General features: G+C 40.2%; 1 protein-coding gene across 3 annotated transcripts in view; it reads right to left on the reverse strand.

Annotated features, from left to right (window-relative positions):
- Positions 1-1,319: 1,319 nt before the first annotated feature.
- Positions 1,320-18,351, reverse strand: part of prkcaa (protein kinase C, alpha, a) — a 138,260-nt gene continuing 121,228 nt past the window's right edge. For all 3 annotated transcript variants that reach the window (XM_040034281.1, XM_040034282.1, XM_040034283.1), the window contains 2 exons: positions 15,717-15,857; positions 1,320-6,892 (listed from right to left, as the gene is read on the reverse strand). In XM_040034281.1, the coding sequence (XP_039890215.1) occupies positions 6,728-6,892; positions 15,717-15,857 (306 nt within the window). In that variant the 3' untranslated portion in view covers positions 1,320-6,727. The remainder of the gene's footprint in view (positions 6,893-15,716; positions 15,858-18,351) is intronic.

Genomic DNA, 18,351 nt, shown 5'->3' on the forward strand with positions numbered 1-18,351 from the left:
CTCGGGGTCTTGTTCGCGAGTGATGGGAGAAGGGAGCCGGAGATCGACAGACGGATTGGGGCTGCAGCTGCAGTAATGCAGACGCTGCACCGGTCCGTCGTGGTGAAGAGGGAGCTGAGTGTAAAAGCGAAGCTCTCAATTTACCGGTCGATCTACGTCCCTACCCTCACCTATGGCCACGAGCTGTGGGTAGTGACCGAAAGAACGAGATCGCGGATACAAGCGGCAGAAATGAGCTTCCTCCGAAGGGTGGCTGGCCTCTCCCTTAGAGATAGGGTGAGAAGTTCGGCCATCCGGGAGGGGCTCAGAGTAGAGCAGCTGCTGCTCCACATCGAAAGGAGCCAGCTGAGGTGGTTCGGGCATCTGACAAGGATGCCCCCTGGGCGCCTCCTGGGTGAGGTGTTCCAGGCATGTCCCACCGGGAGGAGGCCCCGGGGCAGACCCAGGACAGGCTGGAGAGATTATATCTCTCGGCTGGCCTGGGAACGCCTTGGTATTCCCCCGGATAAGCTGGAGGAGGTGGCTGGGGAGAGGGAGGTCTGGGCCTCTTTGCTTAGGCTGCTGCCCCCGCGACCCGGCCTCGGATAAAGCGGATGAAGATGGATGGATGGATGGATATATAAAAACCTTTGAACCCTGTCACCATACAGTTACAGTACCTGTACGATATGCTTATATAGTCCAATATCGCTCTTTAGCAGTTTGAATATATATATATATATATGTATATATATATATATATATATATATATATATATATATATATATATATATATATATTAATTGTGATTAATTTAATTAATTCTATGTGCTTTATTTGGCTGTTAAGTTGGCAAATATATATATATATATATATATATATATATATATATATATATATATATATATATATATACACACACATATATATATGTATATATATATATAAGTTGGCAAATATATATTTGCCAACTTAACAGCCAAATAAAGCACATAGAATTAATTAAATTAATCACAGCTTTTCATTGCAGAAGTTGACACACACAAACACACACACACACAAAGAAGATGGAAATATAAAAATAAAATTAAGCCACAGACTCACCCACAACACTCAGTTCAAACTTTGTCTAAATTGGTCAGTATCAATTTTGTGTGTGTGTGTGTGTGTGTGTGTGTGTGTGTGTGTGTGTGAGACACCAGTGACACATTGCTCAAAATAGACTAACATGCTTGTGTTCCATCTGAGGAGAAACATAAACTAAACCCCCAACAATACAATGCATTTTGAAATAATACACAGTTCATGCAAAGTTTGAAAGAAGCCAGTAACAAAAACATTCACTTGTGTAAGTATGGACCTCATTTTGCTTTTTTTATTTGCATTATCATACATTAGGTACAAATGACACAATCAATTACAAGGTAAGTAGCTCAGACTCATTTTAAAGGTTTCAGGCTGACAAGGGAAAAAAAATAACAAACATACACCATTTGCAAAATACAATATGTTCTTTCTTTTACAGTCTATGTAGATATCTAATTTAAGTCATTTATGTACAGGACAGGGGTGCAGAGATTATAACTGAACAGAGGAAAGTGGGAGAACTGGTTACACTGTGGATTAAGATATAAGGCATTCTTGCACATCACTGATCTTATGCTCTGATTGGCCAAGAGGATAGTTTACTTAAAACTCTCTTAATTCAAATCGAGCAGGAAACAGCAGAGTGATGACTAACTACAAAGAAGACGTCATACCAGATTCATCCACAGAAAAGGACTGACAGAAGTACTAATTAAAATCTATAAATTAAAATAAAATCTTGAAACAGCTGTATGACCATATCTTTAAACCTAACCCTAACTAAATTTAAAAAAAGTTGAGGACATGTAAAAAATGTAAAAGAACAAATACTTTTGGCTAATTTCTTTCCTGTGGTGCATTAGTCAAACCCAGAGAGAACTGAAAAGTCTTGGGCTGATGTCGTCTCTGTTGAGTGAATTGCGTGAACTAGAAACTAGAGACCAACTTGTGATGGGATCAAACCAGCTGCAGCACCAAGGAGTTGTAGGACTAGCCCCATAGAGGAAAGTACTGAGTTTATACACCAAATATGACTCTTCGTATGGTGATTTACAAATACATATACAATACAAAAGACTGTTTGATAGGGGCGTGATAACAGACAGGGCCACTGGGCCTCTTGCCCCCTTACTTCTAATCTTTGTTTGGGAACTTGTGGTTTAGACCACAACTGCGTTTGATCCCAACTACACACCTGTAAAGTTGTGATGTTACTGTGTTCACCTGCTTTTGTGGCAGTTCCCACTAGAGTAGGTGTCCCCAGGACCACATTTAGTCTTGATGACACGTGCAGACTCACAAAGTGATACAATAACCACTACCCTAGGATCTAAAAGGTGGGGGACACTATCAATGAGGAATGGATTTACATGGCCCAGGCACTGAGGAAGGAACTACAGATTGATTCAAAGAGAGGACAAAGGAGGGACGGTTCAATATGATGAGGCACGGGGGTTGTTCTTCAAAACGAGCAATTATCATCTCTCCTGTCATTCATTTCGGCTTAACCCAATTCATCACCTGTTCATTCTTCACTCATCCATCAACAAGCGTAATCTTTTGATATTTTTGATACACAATATTAATTAATTCACCATGTTGTACAGTCATCAATAGGCACAGGGAGGTAAAGGTAGGAGACACGCAAGAATGAATCCAGTTTAAAATCTTTAGACAGTTAAAGGTTATTGTGACAGTGACAAAAAGAAAACTTTAAAATTACATTCGTGTGAATTATTATTTTTATTAATTACCTAGTTTGAAAACACATTTAACATTAAGATCTGAGACGCTGAGTTGTGATATGAAGTAAAAATGGAAAAGAGACTTCAGGTTAGAACACGGTAGACAAAGAGTAAAAAGAATATGTACAGTATAGGTGTACAAGCTGGGAAAGGCACACAAGGGAGGAATAATCTTTATGCCCACACCGACTGTGACTTGACATTTTGAAAACACAGCAAGTCAACAGAGATTCTATTAAAGGGATGAAGCTAGGCTATTAAGTCAGCACTTGTCACATACAGAGGTGCAAGTTAGGTTTAGACAAGGGCAAGACTGCTGCTGAGCAAACTCTGAGTATGTACAAGGAATATTTTCTCTCATTTCTCTGAAATTCACTGTGAATATCAAACGCTCTACCAAATGAAATGTTCGGCCCAAAGGGAACAACGTGCAGGATAAGTTGATTATCAAACCGACTGGCATTGTTAAGTGTACTGACACAATGTGCACTGTATACTCGTGTTAGCATGCTACTGTAATGTGGCCAACTGACTGTACAGCAGCGTATGCCTTTAGAAGCTGCCAAACAAAGTTGTTTTGGTGACCGCAGCTAGTGCGACGCTGCAATTTTCAAATTCCGGTGTTTTCCAGGTTTGGCACATGCAAATGTCCGTATAAGATGGGAAACAAACTAGGAGAGATCGGACAAAAATACTGACAAAATATTAAGTTCAATTACATTCAAACAATATCTATCCTATCTATGTCAGTTAGATATAAGCTTTGCAGTATGATACTGAGATATATCCTTTGAAACATTCCTGAATTGTGCAGATGCTAGAGAAATAAAACTGACAACAAAAAAATGAGAGCAAAAAAAAAAAACAACCAAAAAGGAAAAAAAAAGCAACAACAACACAACATTAAGATTATAATAAACATTCATGAGACACTAGAGAGCGTGTGGTCCCCCCACTGATCTACCAATTATCAGAGTGTCTAAGCCAAAACTCACCAAAGATCTGGACTCTGTGTTCCAAATTCTCTTAGGTAAAGGCAAAAGGAGCACGGGGACATAGAGTGTATACGCGTGCATATATATATCTATACAATATATATGCAGTATATCAAGCTTCTACAGAAGACAGCACTGATCTAAGCCCTGTGACAGCGACTAGGTCTCATGAAAGAATTTAAAAAGCAATTTAAGTCTATCAGCTATTACTAGATGTATTTACATTTATGCTATAATAAATGTCTATTCGATAGCATTCAAATCCTGTGATCTGCATTCTTTTGGCAAATCACTGTTGATCTTGTAGCTTGTTTTCACAATCACCAATCTATCTGCACTGAATGACTGAGACAGCTGACTAGTTTTCTCAGTTAAGCAGCGATAATAATCGGCAGGGATGTGTAACGGCCCACCTTAAATCTGGTTTTTGGTGAAATTGTCTTTTGACCAGTTATTTAAACAGCAACCACGATAACAGATGGTCGAATTCTCTGACTGCAAAGGAAAGGTTTTTCAGTGCCTCCTTGCTTCCTTTCTTATCTACTTTGGCATATCATACACTAGAGAATCCTTTACTAAAGAAATCTCGAAAGCTAACAATCAACATTGCTGCTAAGGGATGCAGACCACTTGCAAATCATTGCTGTGTTGTCCATAAACCTCCTAATACAATTATGTGTTTTGAAATTTCAGCAATATGTTAAACTCGTAGGATTGAACAAATCCAACCTTGGTAATGAAGTAACACCTTTTACTGGTTTATCCACATTTATACAGCCTACATACTTCAGATGTGGTCTCTCTAAGATGAACTGCTAGTGGAGGTCACATTCTCCTAGCACCACTGTTGTTTCTCTAAGTCCCTACAGATTATCCTTAACCTTTTTTCCTGACCTCATGACATTTTCGATTGAGGTAAAGGAAAAGGTGTATGAGAGGAGAAATCTTTTGACTGTTTAACACTCTCAAGGCAAGACCTACAAACAAGCTGAATGTGGGTTTGTTTGGAGCTGTGTGGGCGAATTGAGATGGAAATAGTGCATTTTTGTAAAAAAAAGAAAAAAGAAAAATACAGTTTGTACTAAACAGCACATACAGAATCAGAGCAAGCAGGAGCAGTTTGAGACATTACTACTAACATTTTGACAACTTGTTCCATTAAGAGTGAAGTCCTATCAGTAGGATTTTTTTTAGCCAGCATGTAGTTAAGCTAATCACGGTCACCATTCTTTAAGAAACCAGTAAAAACATTAAAGTGGATCTGTACTTACTGTAAACCACGATTTTGATTACTGTGACATTGTTATTCTTTGGAGTTTCGTACTTTTTTAGCATGCAGCATTTACCGTAATGTATCACGTGCATGAATGATGCCTACCAACAGCATGCAGATACGAAGGGACGGTCAACAGCCAGACGTGTATCCAATCAACACACAATTTGCAGTCAAAATCGCTCAAAAATTATTATTTTTTTAAAAGAAGAATTTTATATAATTCAGACAAAGAGTAGAACAAATGTTTCACAACTTTCTAAATGTGGATTCTGTTAAAGAAACTGTTACAGTGCTGATCTGTACTGGGCTTTTAACATACAAATATTGGCTTATCTAACTGATGTAATAAAAGCACATTCAGGTGTTGGTATAAAACTGTAACTTGCTATACTTTCTTTTCTTTTTTTTTTTAAAGAACTTGCAATTATTTACAGATGAGATACACACCAGTTTTAAGTACATTAAAATACTATTCTGCTATAATGGAAAAATACGGTATGAGAGTGAGATCAAATCTGTAAAAACAGTAAAAACAAAACCCCCAAAACAAAAACTGATTTAACTAATAATGGCTCCAAATGAAAGACAAGTTTGTTCTCATTACAGCAACGCAACGGGAAAGGATTTCAAATTTGATATCAAATTTCTGTATCGAATTTCAGTGTTTTATCAGCTTTTAAGCTGATGACACCATATTCAATAAAACATTTTATGGTTAATGCACACTGATACAAAATGTCATGTGTTCAGCAACTGAAAAATTCTTTACAGTCTCTGTTACAACATTTAAGACCAATGTGAGGCTCTGTGGGTGTAGCATGGGACAAAACAGTGATTAACTCTAAAAAGTGTTCGACTATGACAAACTGTAAACGGTTTGATTTCAAGGTAGGTTAATAAGACTGCCACTGTTAAACTTGTGTGTCCGCATACTGTCCACAAAATCATTGACAAGGAAAGTATACAAGCTGAAGCTTAATAAGGACAAGGGATTGGGAGCTAAAACTATTATTTTTTGTCACAATCAGGTCAAAGTGGCTGATAATAGTAAAGCCAAGTGAACTTGTTGCCAAAATGACGCAACACTTTGATACCTATGAGTTTACAGGCTGCATATGTTTTAGGACCTCACCGTTAATCCTTCAGTTGGCTTGCTACACACACACTGGAAGTTGAGACTGCCTAGAATCAATTTGTAAAAACATTTCATTTTACACCACCACCATGAAATCAAAGGAGAGAAAAACTGTAAACATTATACAGGAAACATTGAACAACAAGGTGCTGTTTAAACGCCTGCACCGCCTCTCCTTCATATTTGGCTATAGCATCTACACTATTATCACATAATATCCATACTGTGATTATCCAAGTAGATACAATTTACAACCTGCCAATTATTTCTGTAGAATATAACTTCAATCCATTGAGATTTATACGCAGAGAAATACATTTCTTAAATTGTAGACAAATACAGCCTCTCCAATTCAAAATATATACTGGCAAAATGTGCATGCCCTAGAATCCTGCTTAGGAATAACACCAACACATTAGGATTGAATGGTAGTCAGATGTTAGGTGGGTGGTTGGTTTAAATGGGTAGCGATGAGCAGAAAGGTTCCTCACAGAGGTTTTCCCATCCTTCTCATTCGCTGTTGTTGAGCGACGGGTGTACAAACTGGGGGTTGATGAAAGAGAACCCTGCGAACTCGGCCTGGTCAATGTTGGCAATAACCAGCTCATCTGGCGGTGTGAGCTGGGGCTGGGTGCGTGTGAAGAACTTGTCAAAGTTCTCCGCTCCTTTGCCGCACTGTAAAAAAACAAAGAGAAAGCAGAGAAGAGGGAGCAGTTTAGACGTTAGGTGTGGAAAATGATTTGAAAAGTGCAAGTAGATCGACTCTACAGGGCAGAGAAGAAATTGTGGAGCTCAGGCAGGAGTGTGCACACTGCATCTCTTTAAAAGGCAAGTACACAGCAATTTTTTGTAGGCAGCAGCCACTGCATTCAGCAGGATTTGTTTTTAACTACTTGGTAATTTTGCACCAATGTGCCCAAAGCACAGGACACACTCATTATAGTCGTTGTCAAACATCATTAGTCACTACTATTGTCTTCGCCATTCATATCGCAAAATAATATTGCACTAGCCTGGGTATTTTGACAATGTGCAACAGCCAACAACTATAAATACGCCTGCTTTAACCTGCCGACTAATCAAAACCTTTCTTCATTCTGCCTCTGACCTGCATAATATTGGACAAGATCCCACATCTGACACCCCCCCCCCCCAATGTAGATTACATGCTCCACATCTTGCTCACCTGAATCACAACGCACTCATCTGAATACTGAACCAACATCGGCACAGCTGTGAAACAGCAACGCAGTTTCAAACAAACAAACTGTGAACTGATTCTACGAGAGGAAATCGTGTTAGGACCTCCAGGATAAGCCACACTCCATTTCCAAAAACTCTGAAAACCTGCTGCAATGCAAAGCCCTTGTTTTGGCTTCAGCTAAGTATGTTACAGAAGAAGAAAGTTATTCCTTCAACAAGAATGACAACATCATCGAGGTGCAACAAGGTCACAGAGGGGTTAATTACTATATTCATGAGTGGGGTGCAATATAGAACGGGCGCCGTCAAGTGTTCACGCTCGTGAGTTGAAGGGACACTCAGTAAGATCACGTCATGCGATAGATCCAGAAATGCTTCAGAGAATTCCTCAGCAAAGGAAGAACTTGCATGTATGCAGACGTGGGTGTGCATATAATTTTGTTGCTCTTCACATTGAATGGAAAAAATAAAAACTGTTTTTAGAAGTGCAGTGTAAATATGTATATATATTTAGTATATTTAATTACAGCGATATGACATTAGTTGCTTGTTTTTCTTCAGACGAAATTTATAATAAATGTAAAAAATCTGTTTTACAGTGTTCGGTGTTTTCTAGTAATGTTTCTGTGTATGCCATTCATAGTTATGCGTATTCCACTGTAATTGTCTGTTCAGGAGTGTGGCTTCCAACCACAAGCATGCCATGGTATCAAAGGCAAAGAAACAAAACGAAACAATATTTTATTTGTCATGATCAAGTCTCTACAAGGTTTGTTCAATTCAATCTCCAAGCACAGGTTTAAAATTTTGCCCTAAAGGTAATGATGAAAGCCAAGGGTGGTAGGGTGGTACAGTGGTTAGCACTGCACCTCAAAACCAAAGGCTCATGGTTCAATCCTCCTAGTAGGCTGTTCTCCCTGTTTTCATTTAGAAACTCCTGCTTTCTCCCGCAATCATTGTCATACTAAATTAGCCCTAGGTAAGGGTGTAAGGGTGAATCTCAGTGTCCAGGTTTCTCTTAACCAGCCCAGCTGGGGTTGGCTCCAGTGGGACAAGACGGTAAAGAAATCAGACAAATTGATAAATTGGATAATTTCTTAGAATAATTTTAAAATATTATCTTGTTTAATGAAAGTAGATTGATTATTCCTGTTCCTCAGTAAGGAAAAAGAAAACAAAATCCTTCTCTATCCTCATTTACTCATCCACCCACACACAGACTTCATCTATGTGGATGCACAAATTCCCAAATACACATATGCTCATACTCTAGTAACTTAGTGAACAACTTGATAAATGTTCACACTCGATTCACGAATTATTACTTCTGCAGCTGACTGATAGCATAACACACTCTGCCAAACTCCATGAGACTCTAACACAGAACCTGAAGAGAAAGAAAGGATGACAGCAACCACAGCGCCTTTAGTTCTGCTGTTATACAAAAACAATCAATGATGCAATAAACTGAAAAGGCTGTTTGAATAAAGGGAAAATATTTAATGAGTAAGTAAATTTGTATGTAAAAACAGTTTGTTTGGAGAGTATTTATAACACAATAATGAAACCTGCTAAACCTTTTCAGATAAAATATGTTTATATCCAGCTACTTAGTCAAGTGGTGACATCTTAAGCTTGATTTTGTCCTCTGCTAAGCAAACTCCTCTTGGCATGCACTGACTTGTGCTTCACCCATCACTTCAAAACAGCCTAGCAGACATCAATCTCCACCATCACAGCATCTGTCCCTTCTCTGGATTGTAAACGCTATGACCACTGAACACCAGCAATTTCAGCTTGGCCAGCCACTATATACTGTCTTCCCCTTGTTTTCAGCCCCTTTCAATCAGTTTTAATTATTAGTATCTGGGCATTTGAAGCCCACGACTGACTGTGACCTGGATTTGAAACTCTTGACTAACTGACCTTTTTCGCTGTTGTCCTATATTCCATTCACAAACAAGATAACGCTGTCTGCCTAGGTCTATGCATGCTTAAATTGACATCACTGTCACTGTGCATACAGGAAATTCTTTGTTTTTATGTGTGCGTGTTAAGGTATGTCTGTCTTTGTTTGTCAAGTAAACACACACAAGTATGAAGTTGCAGACATTTCTATTTTTATTTTCACTTTACTATTTTTTTAGGAGGCTAGACAGAGCGTGCCAGGTGATGTGAACACAACATACGATGAAAACATAAGACACTGCTGTTTCTAAGAGGCGTGTGTTTGTGTGTGAGGTTTTTGATTGCGACTGTTGTCACTGACAGGTGACATTCGCTCTAAGCCATCACCACCCTGTCAGAGTAGATAGAGGGCAAAGACGCACATCAAGATGTGACTCTTTGTGTGCGTGAGTGGTGGGGGGCCTCTGAATTTTCTGCTTCGCACACAGCGGGCACCTGATGGGTAATCGCTAGCATCCTTCCACCGCTGCGTCTCTGCTGCCCACTTGTCTTCTTCTATCCATCACTGGCAATCCATCGCTGAAGTGAAGCAGCACATTTTTAACTCTGACCTCCAACGACAATCTCCAGCACCAAGATGTTCCTTTCTAGATCACAAAACTCCTTGTGACATGAGGCTTCTGCTCTCAAGCAATACTCTAACCAGTGTGTACGTAAAGCATATGTGAGCTCCCCCCCCCCTTTTTGTCAACAGAAACCACTGTGACAGTGGTTAGTGTTGTTTTTACCCCTCGCAGCACCGAGCGCTGAGTAAACAGTTTAGCTCCTGGCGTCAGATCGTCACACTCCAAGTAAAGGACTTTGATGAGAAAATACCATATTCTGTATGTTGAATATAGGAAAATAAAGAACAAAAAAAAGAAGATTATCTTTTGACCCACTGTCTTGGGAACATGGTCTTAGTGTTTTTGTGACTTTTTAGGCGCACAAACATGCTCTGCTGGAAAAGCACAAAGCTGGTCTTACAACTCCTATTTTTTACTATGTGATTCAACCAACCTTGATTGGGTGAGACCAAGGCTATGATGCTGCTGATACATCCTCTCATACATAGTGACACAGTGTCCTACATGGGTTTTTGACCTACTTTCTCTCATCTTTAATCTCCCTCCCTCTCTCACTGCACACATACAGACGTGCACGCCTCTGTGCCCAAGCATATTAAAAGAACACTCAGCTACTTAGGATGACAAATGAGTGCCTGCCTCCATTAAGAGTTGTGCCAAGACTCTCTCTTCCTCTTTTTTCTCTACCTTCAGCTCCCTGAAGCCAGCGGCCTGGGAAGCACTCTGTTCTCATCGTCTTCCAAACATTATGTTTTCTTTGTTGGGTTGCTAGTTTGTCAACATCAACGAACCACTTAAGGGAGAACATCAGACAAAGTGTGGAAGAAAAGGTTTTCCAGAAATGTGCTTTGGATCTGAACAGCTTATCTGTAGGGAAATTTCTTTGCTTTTTAGCTCTCACAAGGCCATAATGTGACTAAATCGCAAAGTACAGCTGAAGCCTGTGATTACTGGTGCAGAAAGATAAAAGAGAGATGAAATCAAAAGTTTGTATTGCAAACTGCATACTGGCTGTGCTCCAATGAATTCAACTTGTAAAAACCCAACCCAAAATATTTCTTTAAATACGTCTTTTGACTATAAGATATTGCAGTGTTGTAGTTACAAATTTGGTCCGTGACAGATAAACTGTGTTTGATGGGAAACCAATAAGTTCAAAGATTTTACAGAAAATGTGATAAAGAGTCGATTTCTCTTGACCTCAAATCAAAAACACATAATAAATAAAACTTCAAAATGAACAACAAAAAAACAAGAGGAAAGGCTCATATCCTCAGCAAAAGGCAACAGTGTTTGCCTCTTATTTCCCAAAGCCACAGTGACTCAAAAATCACCCATATTGCCATCATTTTCTCAGTGTGTGTGCCTGTGCGTGCATCCTATGAGCCATGCACATCCCTTCCTTCAATGTTCCAACGTTCCAAGACTTCTGTGCAGTGACTAAGTCCTCCCACTCTGTCTTGCCCTGCATCCTTGCCTTCATTTACTATCAATCAGCAGCTTTGACCTACTTCTTTTTGACATAAACACTATCGGCCATCCACAAGTAGGCGTCAAACGTGTGGGCATCAAGTGTCTTGTACTCTGAAGAAATCGGCCTGGTTTCACAGCAAATACCAACACAGTTAGCTGAATGTTGCTGGCATTTAATTGTGTGTCTGCTACCTGCAGTACACAGTTGAACGGTCACAGCATTCAGCACAATAATGGAACAGTGGATCAACGCTAAGTGAGCCTGCCATGACAATCATTCTACTGCACAGACAATGTCCCTCATGCTATCTGACACCCGGTCCAATAGATACAGATGGTAAAAGTCTCCCAGCTGGGTGCAGCTAGTGTATTGATTGCAATTCCGAAGCTGTCATAAGGCGGATGAAGTGAGATTGAGCAAGGAAAGATGCACAGGGAGAAAGGAAAGAAGAGGAGTGGATTAAAAAGACAGGAACATATTTGGTAAGTTGTGAGAAGGAGATGTATGAAATGAGAAACAACATTGTATTAAATGGCACAGCGAGATGGACACGATAGACCATAAGTGTCTTTACATGGCTGCAGGGAGCATTCAAAAATGTTAATTATTATCTTTCCACCTCTGTCATCTTTCCAACTTCTCTGCACCTATTAGATCCATGCAAACATGCACTATGCCAAGAGCATGGACATTTGCATGCTTTTACCTGCCTTCAACTTCACACAGACCTTTCTTTCTCCCTACGATATTGATTACCACCCCCTACGCGGCAACAAACTTGCAGGCTTGTGCAGCAAACGAACGCAGAGACGAGGCGTAAATGCAAGGAATGATTCCACCTCTGTTTTTCCTTAATCTCCTTTAACCTTTTATATTTACACTTCCTCCACACATACATTTACCCGCACATACAAACGCAAAGCATTTTCAGGAAAACCCAGCACACTCAGCAGAAAACTACATGGAAGAGGTCAGGATTCACCTTATTAGAAGAACTGGAGCCCTTGAGGGTTGAAACAGAAGAAAACTACAAAATGAATATGTAATGGATACAGGCACACACACATATAGAGCACTAAGTGACCTACTATATATTTTTTTTTGTTTAAAGAAATGCAGTCTATATTGAAATCTGCAAACATATGTGCTCTACATGATTGATGTGCTGCAAAATGTGTGCTCTTTATAACTATACACTGAGATCTGACTCTGAAATGACCAATTGTTGACAAAGCACATGTCATTTGCAGCTTACGCCTACAGCTTGATTTAACAAGACAAATGAGCATTATGTTAAAGCTGTATCAAATTTCACATGGCTCACTGGAAATCAGAGTGACTTCAGGCTATATTTAATGTAACAGTTCTATTAATTGTCCCAAGCCAATAATTAGGTATTTACTGTGAGACATACAACGCTGTACAGTTCTGAGCCTGGATCTGCTGTTACGAAACTCTAAGACTGATTTCCTCCCACTATGTTTATGACACTGAGTTCTTGAGTGGGTAGTAGATTACTCCAGTGGTAAGGCTCTCCATCTTGTGTTTTAAATTCTTAATAGACATTCCTACCACTGTTAATCACCATTAATGGGTTACAATGGACTGCAGTCACATTAGATCAGCTATTTTACTGCACATTATAAACCATACGATCCAGTCAGGATGATATATTATGTTCTTCAGTTTATATTCAAAAACAACACATTGGATCGCCAACAACACATCTAGTACATATGTGCTCGCACTCTCCTTGTTGTTGATGTGTGAATGTGTTGTGATCATGCAATAACTGCTGAGTTATATAAGAATACAAGAGCGTACAGTAAGTTACTGCATTTAATCAAATCTTTTACTGATGGAAAAAAAAATTGTTGCAATAAAGTAAATCTTCCACCAGAGGCAAGGATAATGACAAGTATTAATGTGTATTAAAGTGAGACTGTATCACAGTCAGATCCTAATGCTCACTTGTGCACACATTAACAGACAGAGCAAATAAGTGAGAACACCATGACATCACAATGTTGTGTAAACAGTACTCCTCTTCAGTGATGGATTTACCTGAATAAACGATGTTTTCCAACTTACCTGTTGTAACTATGCCGATTCGTGCCTCTGAGACTTAAAGTAAGCTGTGAGGCAGGAAGCAGTCACACTGACTTGCTTGTCATCTTTTTCACAAGGTGCTATAGCACTTATGCTTAATTTAGGGGCGATCGTGGCTCAAGAGTTGGCAGTTCGTCTTGTAATTGGAAGGTTGCCGGTTTAAGCCCTGGCTCCGACAGTCTCTGTCGTTGTGTCCTTGGGCAAGACACTTCACCTGTTGCCTACTGGTGGTGGTCAGAGGGCCCGGTGGCGCCAGTGTCCGGCAGCTTCACCTCTGTCAGTGCGCCCCAGGGCAGCTGTGGCTACAGTGTAGCTTGCCATCACCAGTGTGTGAATGGGTGGATGACTGAATGTAGTGTATGTGCTTTGGGGTCCATAGGGACTAAGTAAAGCGCTATACAAATACAGGCCATTTACTTCTTAATGGAGATATGGTTTTAGAAATACCAGAGGGCATTTCGTTGGCGGTTTTAAAAGGTGCATGACAACTAATTAAAACATTGTCATCATATGCCCTCTTGCAAATTCAGCAGCCAAGGAGGCAGCTGAATTTGTAATTCTCTGAACAAACTTCCAAGGTATACTCCCAGGTATACTTTTAACCAAGTTGGTCAAAGAGTTTTTGATATCTGGCTGCTAAAGAGCCAAACACAACATGACAGAATGGCTGGTGGAGAGTGCGTGCATGTGTGTGTGGATAAATAAAGCAGATGGGGAAAGACCAGAAAGGAGGGGTCATCTGGGAGTTTTCCGTAATTTCTCCTTCACAGGAATGAATCTGTTTAATATAAACTTTACAAAATCCTTAAATAAACATTAACTCATGTCATGTGACATGATGTTAATTTTTTGGGTGAAGAAAATCTTTATGGTGCGTTTTATAACACAATCAAGAAATACTGTTTGGAGGGCCTTTGTAGAGCTTTAAAAGAGAATGGATCAAATGCTAATGAACCCCTTAGGAAAGTAAGCACACTGTGTGGCTTGCATAGATAAGGATAATCTGAAATTGCTTTGTCTGTACTTGTGTCTATATAGTTTTTGATCCACAGATAAACTTATATGTAAATCTCATTTAGCGTCGCTGGATCTCCTATATTTGGATGTTTAATACTTCATAAAATATAACTTTGTCTAGATTATTTTCTGACATTATCCACCATTTGAAAAACACCAAGTAATGAATGTCTGAATACTGCAAATCTAAGACGAAATTTGTGAACATATAAATTCATACAGCAATCAGCCAATAGATATAAAGTATGAGGCATCGTGAAGATGCATTACTCTGGTTGTGTACAGTAATCTAATAAGTTTTAACCAGTAACTCTTGAGTTTTTGTGCGTATTGAGACAAATCTGACTGAAGGCTGAGACAGAAGTTCGTAAACAAACAGCCAAGAACAGATAGTCCCCCAGGGAGTAGAGAACACAGCAGAGGGCTATTAGATGCCTTGCCATAACAGATTTGTCATGTTGAGATAAGCACATCTGTTCTTTATAGATATATGCAGTTCACAAGGTTGTATTTATCTACTTGTCTTGTTTGCATGTGTTTACATGTGCTTAAGACCGAGAGGAGATCACCTGAAGCCACTTTTTATTATGAATTAATAATAATGTTAACAGGATATAAATGTTTCTATAGGTATTCAAGTCCAGTCTCCCTTCCAACCTCTAAACTGCATCAAGCATTGAAACGTGTGTGAGAGAAAACAGTATGACACAAAGAGGGCCCGTTGTTAGAAGGATTTAAATTACTGACAGATAATAAAAAATAAATAAAAATAAATGCATAAATAACAGTTATATGATAAAAGAAAAGGGGTTCTATTTTTTCCATTGTGGTGCATGATGCAAACTGCAGTGCTGTGTGCAGTGAGTAGGATGAAATACTGATGACCAGCATACTTAAAATGATTGTTTATGTCACTGTAGAGAGTTTACATTTTAGTTTATGTCTGCAGAGGAAAGAAAAACATCACTCATGTCACTATTTGCTGTATTGCACTTTGCACCATGCACACATATGTAAACAGAGTCAGTATTATCTCTGTGACAGATAAACGCTGCCGGCCTTATTTTAATGAAAGTTAAAGTTATCTCGGAAAGCTACCAATTATCTTAACCTTGATTACAGTAATTCCATACATGTAGCCTATGTGTGCTTTAAGACTTACCACTTTAGGCTTAAAGGGGGGCTGTATCTCTCTGTTCTCAAGACGTTCCCAATCGATGCGTCTGAAGAAGGCGTGTTCTCTGATGTCCCTCTCTCCCTCAGCGCCACAGCCCAGACGTTTGGATGGGTGTTTAGTCATCAACTGCTCATGGCCACACACACGCACAAAAAAAATTACAGTTAGATTAAGGATAATAATAATAATGATAATAAAGATTTATTTTAATATTGTGGAGCACTGAAGACCCTGAAACACTGGTAAACACTCGTTTTATCTCTCTGAACTAAACTTCCAGCTCAGTTCTTTCACTGCTGTGTTTCATGTTTCATAATGTGACTCCACCTCTTTACTAGGTCACCAAATGACAGCTAAACAGATGGGTCTTAAAAAGAGTGATATCATTGGGGTTTTTTCCTCTCTCCCGCTGCATGCTCTGCCTTCAGAGAACCGCTGCCACTTCTAATCGCACATCGAGCGACGACTTTGTTAAAAAGTAAAACAAGATGCAGGGACCCAAAGGAAGCAAAACCACCAAACAACCTGTCCTTGTTTTAAATTAAGCAGAAGGCCACTGGCATTAGTTAAAAATAAATGTTCAAATAATGTGCTGGAAATGACAAGAAACTTAAATGTTTCTTTCCTGACTTTTCAGTTGCCTTTACCTTCTTGCTGACTACAAAATTAGAGCCACCGTACCAGTGGGAAATATGCAGGCCAAATATTTGAAATGCACAGAAGCAAGACTCATAATGGAATATAAATTGTTATGTGTGTATGTGTATCTGGAATATTACTAGAGTATGTTTTACAAACACATTTTGCACCTGCTCTCTCGTTACAGTTTGGTGATTTGCCCTGACCAAAGTGCAACAGAAAGCAAAGTGCTCATTTGGAGATGGATGCAGAACCTGGTGGAGTTCGGTATTAACAGTCCAAAGAAAAAACACTATGTATTTGTTATAACTTTTGCTGCCCTGTTGTCCAGATTTAGATCTCAAGACTTTTCACCTGGATAAATTAACGACAATGAATGAAAAATCTGAGTTAAATGCTTACATTGATCTCATTGCTTTGGTATTTTTGTGCAGGGTGTGCTTCTGTAAATGGTATATTATATATATATACACACACATACATACATATATGGACCTATGGATTCTTCGATACCCAACATCCACAATGACGGCGAAACAACTAGTAGCTCAGTGTTCCAACATTCGAAAGAAGGGACTGCTATCACAGCTAGAGATTGACGAGGTACAACATAAATGCTACGGCAAGGAGGAGTCAGGACGCCAGGTCAGGGGGGAGATATCATCATCACCCCCCCCCCCCCCCCCCCAAGATTGGGTACATAGCCCCAAGTGCGATAGGAGAAGGATCGTTGAGTGCGAGAGGAACTGACCTGAAAAATAAGATCATGGCCAAGCTTGAAACCTGGATCCCCCGTAGCCGGTTACCAAGATTACGTGAAGTACCCTCAGAAGGTCTGCTAGATGATGTTAATGCAGCACTACAGACGATACCTACAACCACGATTACCGACACTAACAAGCTGATCTACAATACGGCAGCAGTGATCAGTGAGATGCTTGGCTACAAGTTGAACAGCCACAAGGGGCAGTACCCTCCATGGAGAAGGAGGCTAGAGGGCAAGATCAAAGTAGCACGGAGGGAGGTTAGCCAACTAACGGAGTTGCAGAAAGGTGCGGCAAAGAAGGTGCATAAGAAATACAGCAAACTGCCAAGCAAAGACTCACAGCCTTGGCCAGCCGCTTGAGGAGGTACACCAGAGAGATAGAAGGCAGGAGAATAAACCAGCTGTTCTCCACAGAACTCTACTGTACTCTCTGTGGCAAGGGAACAATAAGAGAACAGCACCACCAAGGCTGGAGACTGAGCAATACTGGAAGAGCATATGGGAGAAGGACGCAACCCATAACGGCAATGCTCAGTGGCTAGTGTATTTGAGGGCAGACCATAGCGACCTCCCTGAACAGGGTCCAGTAACCATCACAGTGGCAGATATCCAAGAAAGGGTCTCCAGTATGAAGAGTTGGACAGCACCAGGGCCCGACATGGTTCACGCCTACTGGCTGAAGAAGCTGACTGCACTCCACGAGCGTCTGGCAGCACAAATGAACCAGCTGCTAGTTAACGAGAGACACCCGGAATGGCTAACCGAAGGTCGAACGGTCCCCAAGGACCCCAAGAAGGGACCGGTCCCATCCAACTACCGACCAATAACCTGCCTCAGTACTACATGGAAGCTCCTGTCAGGCATCATATCGGCTAAGATGAACAGGCACATGGGTCAATACATGAGTGGGGCACAGAAAGGGATTGGCAAGAATACCAGAGGCGCAAAACACCAGCTACTGGTAGACAGAACAGTCAGCCGAGACTGCAAGACCAGACTGACCAACCTGTGCACTGCCTGGATTGATTACAAGAAGGCCTATGACTCAATGCCCCACAGCTGGATACTGGAATGCTTAGAATTGTACAAGATCAACAGGACCCTAAGAGCCTTCATCAGGAACTCAATGGGGATGTGGCGTACAACACTAGAGGCCAACTCCAAGCCCATAGCACAAGTCACCATCAAGTGCGGGATCTACCAAGGAGATGCTCT

Source organism: Simochromis diagramma, unplaced genomic scaffold (assembly GCF_900408965.1).
Source record: "Simochromis diagramma unplaced genomic scaffold, fSimDia1.1 OVJJ01000747.1, whole genome shotgun sequence".
Lineage (NCBI taxonomy): Eukaryota > Metazoa > Chordata > Actinopteri > Cichliformes > Cichlidae > Simochromis > Simochromis diagramma.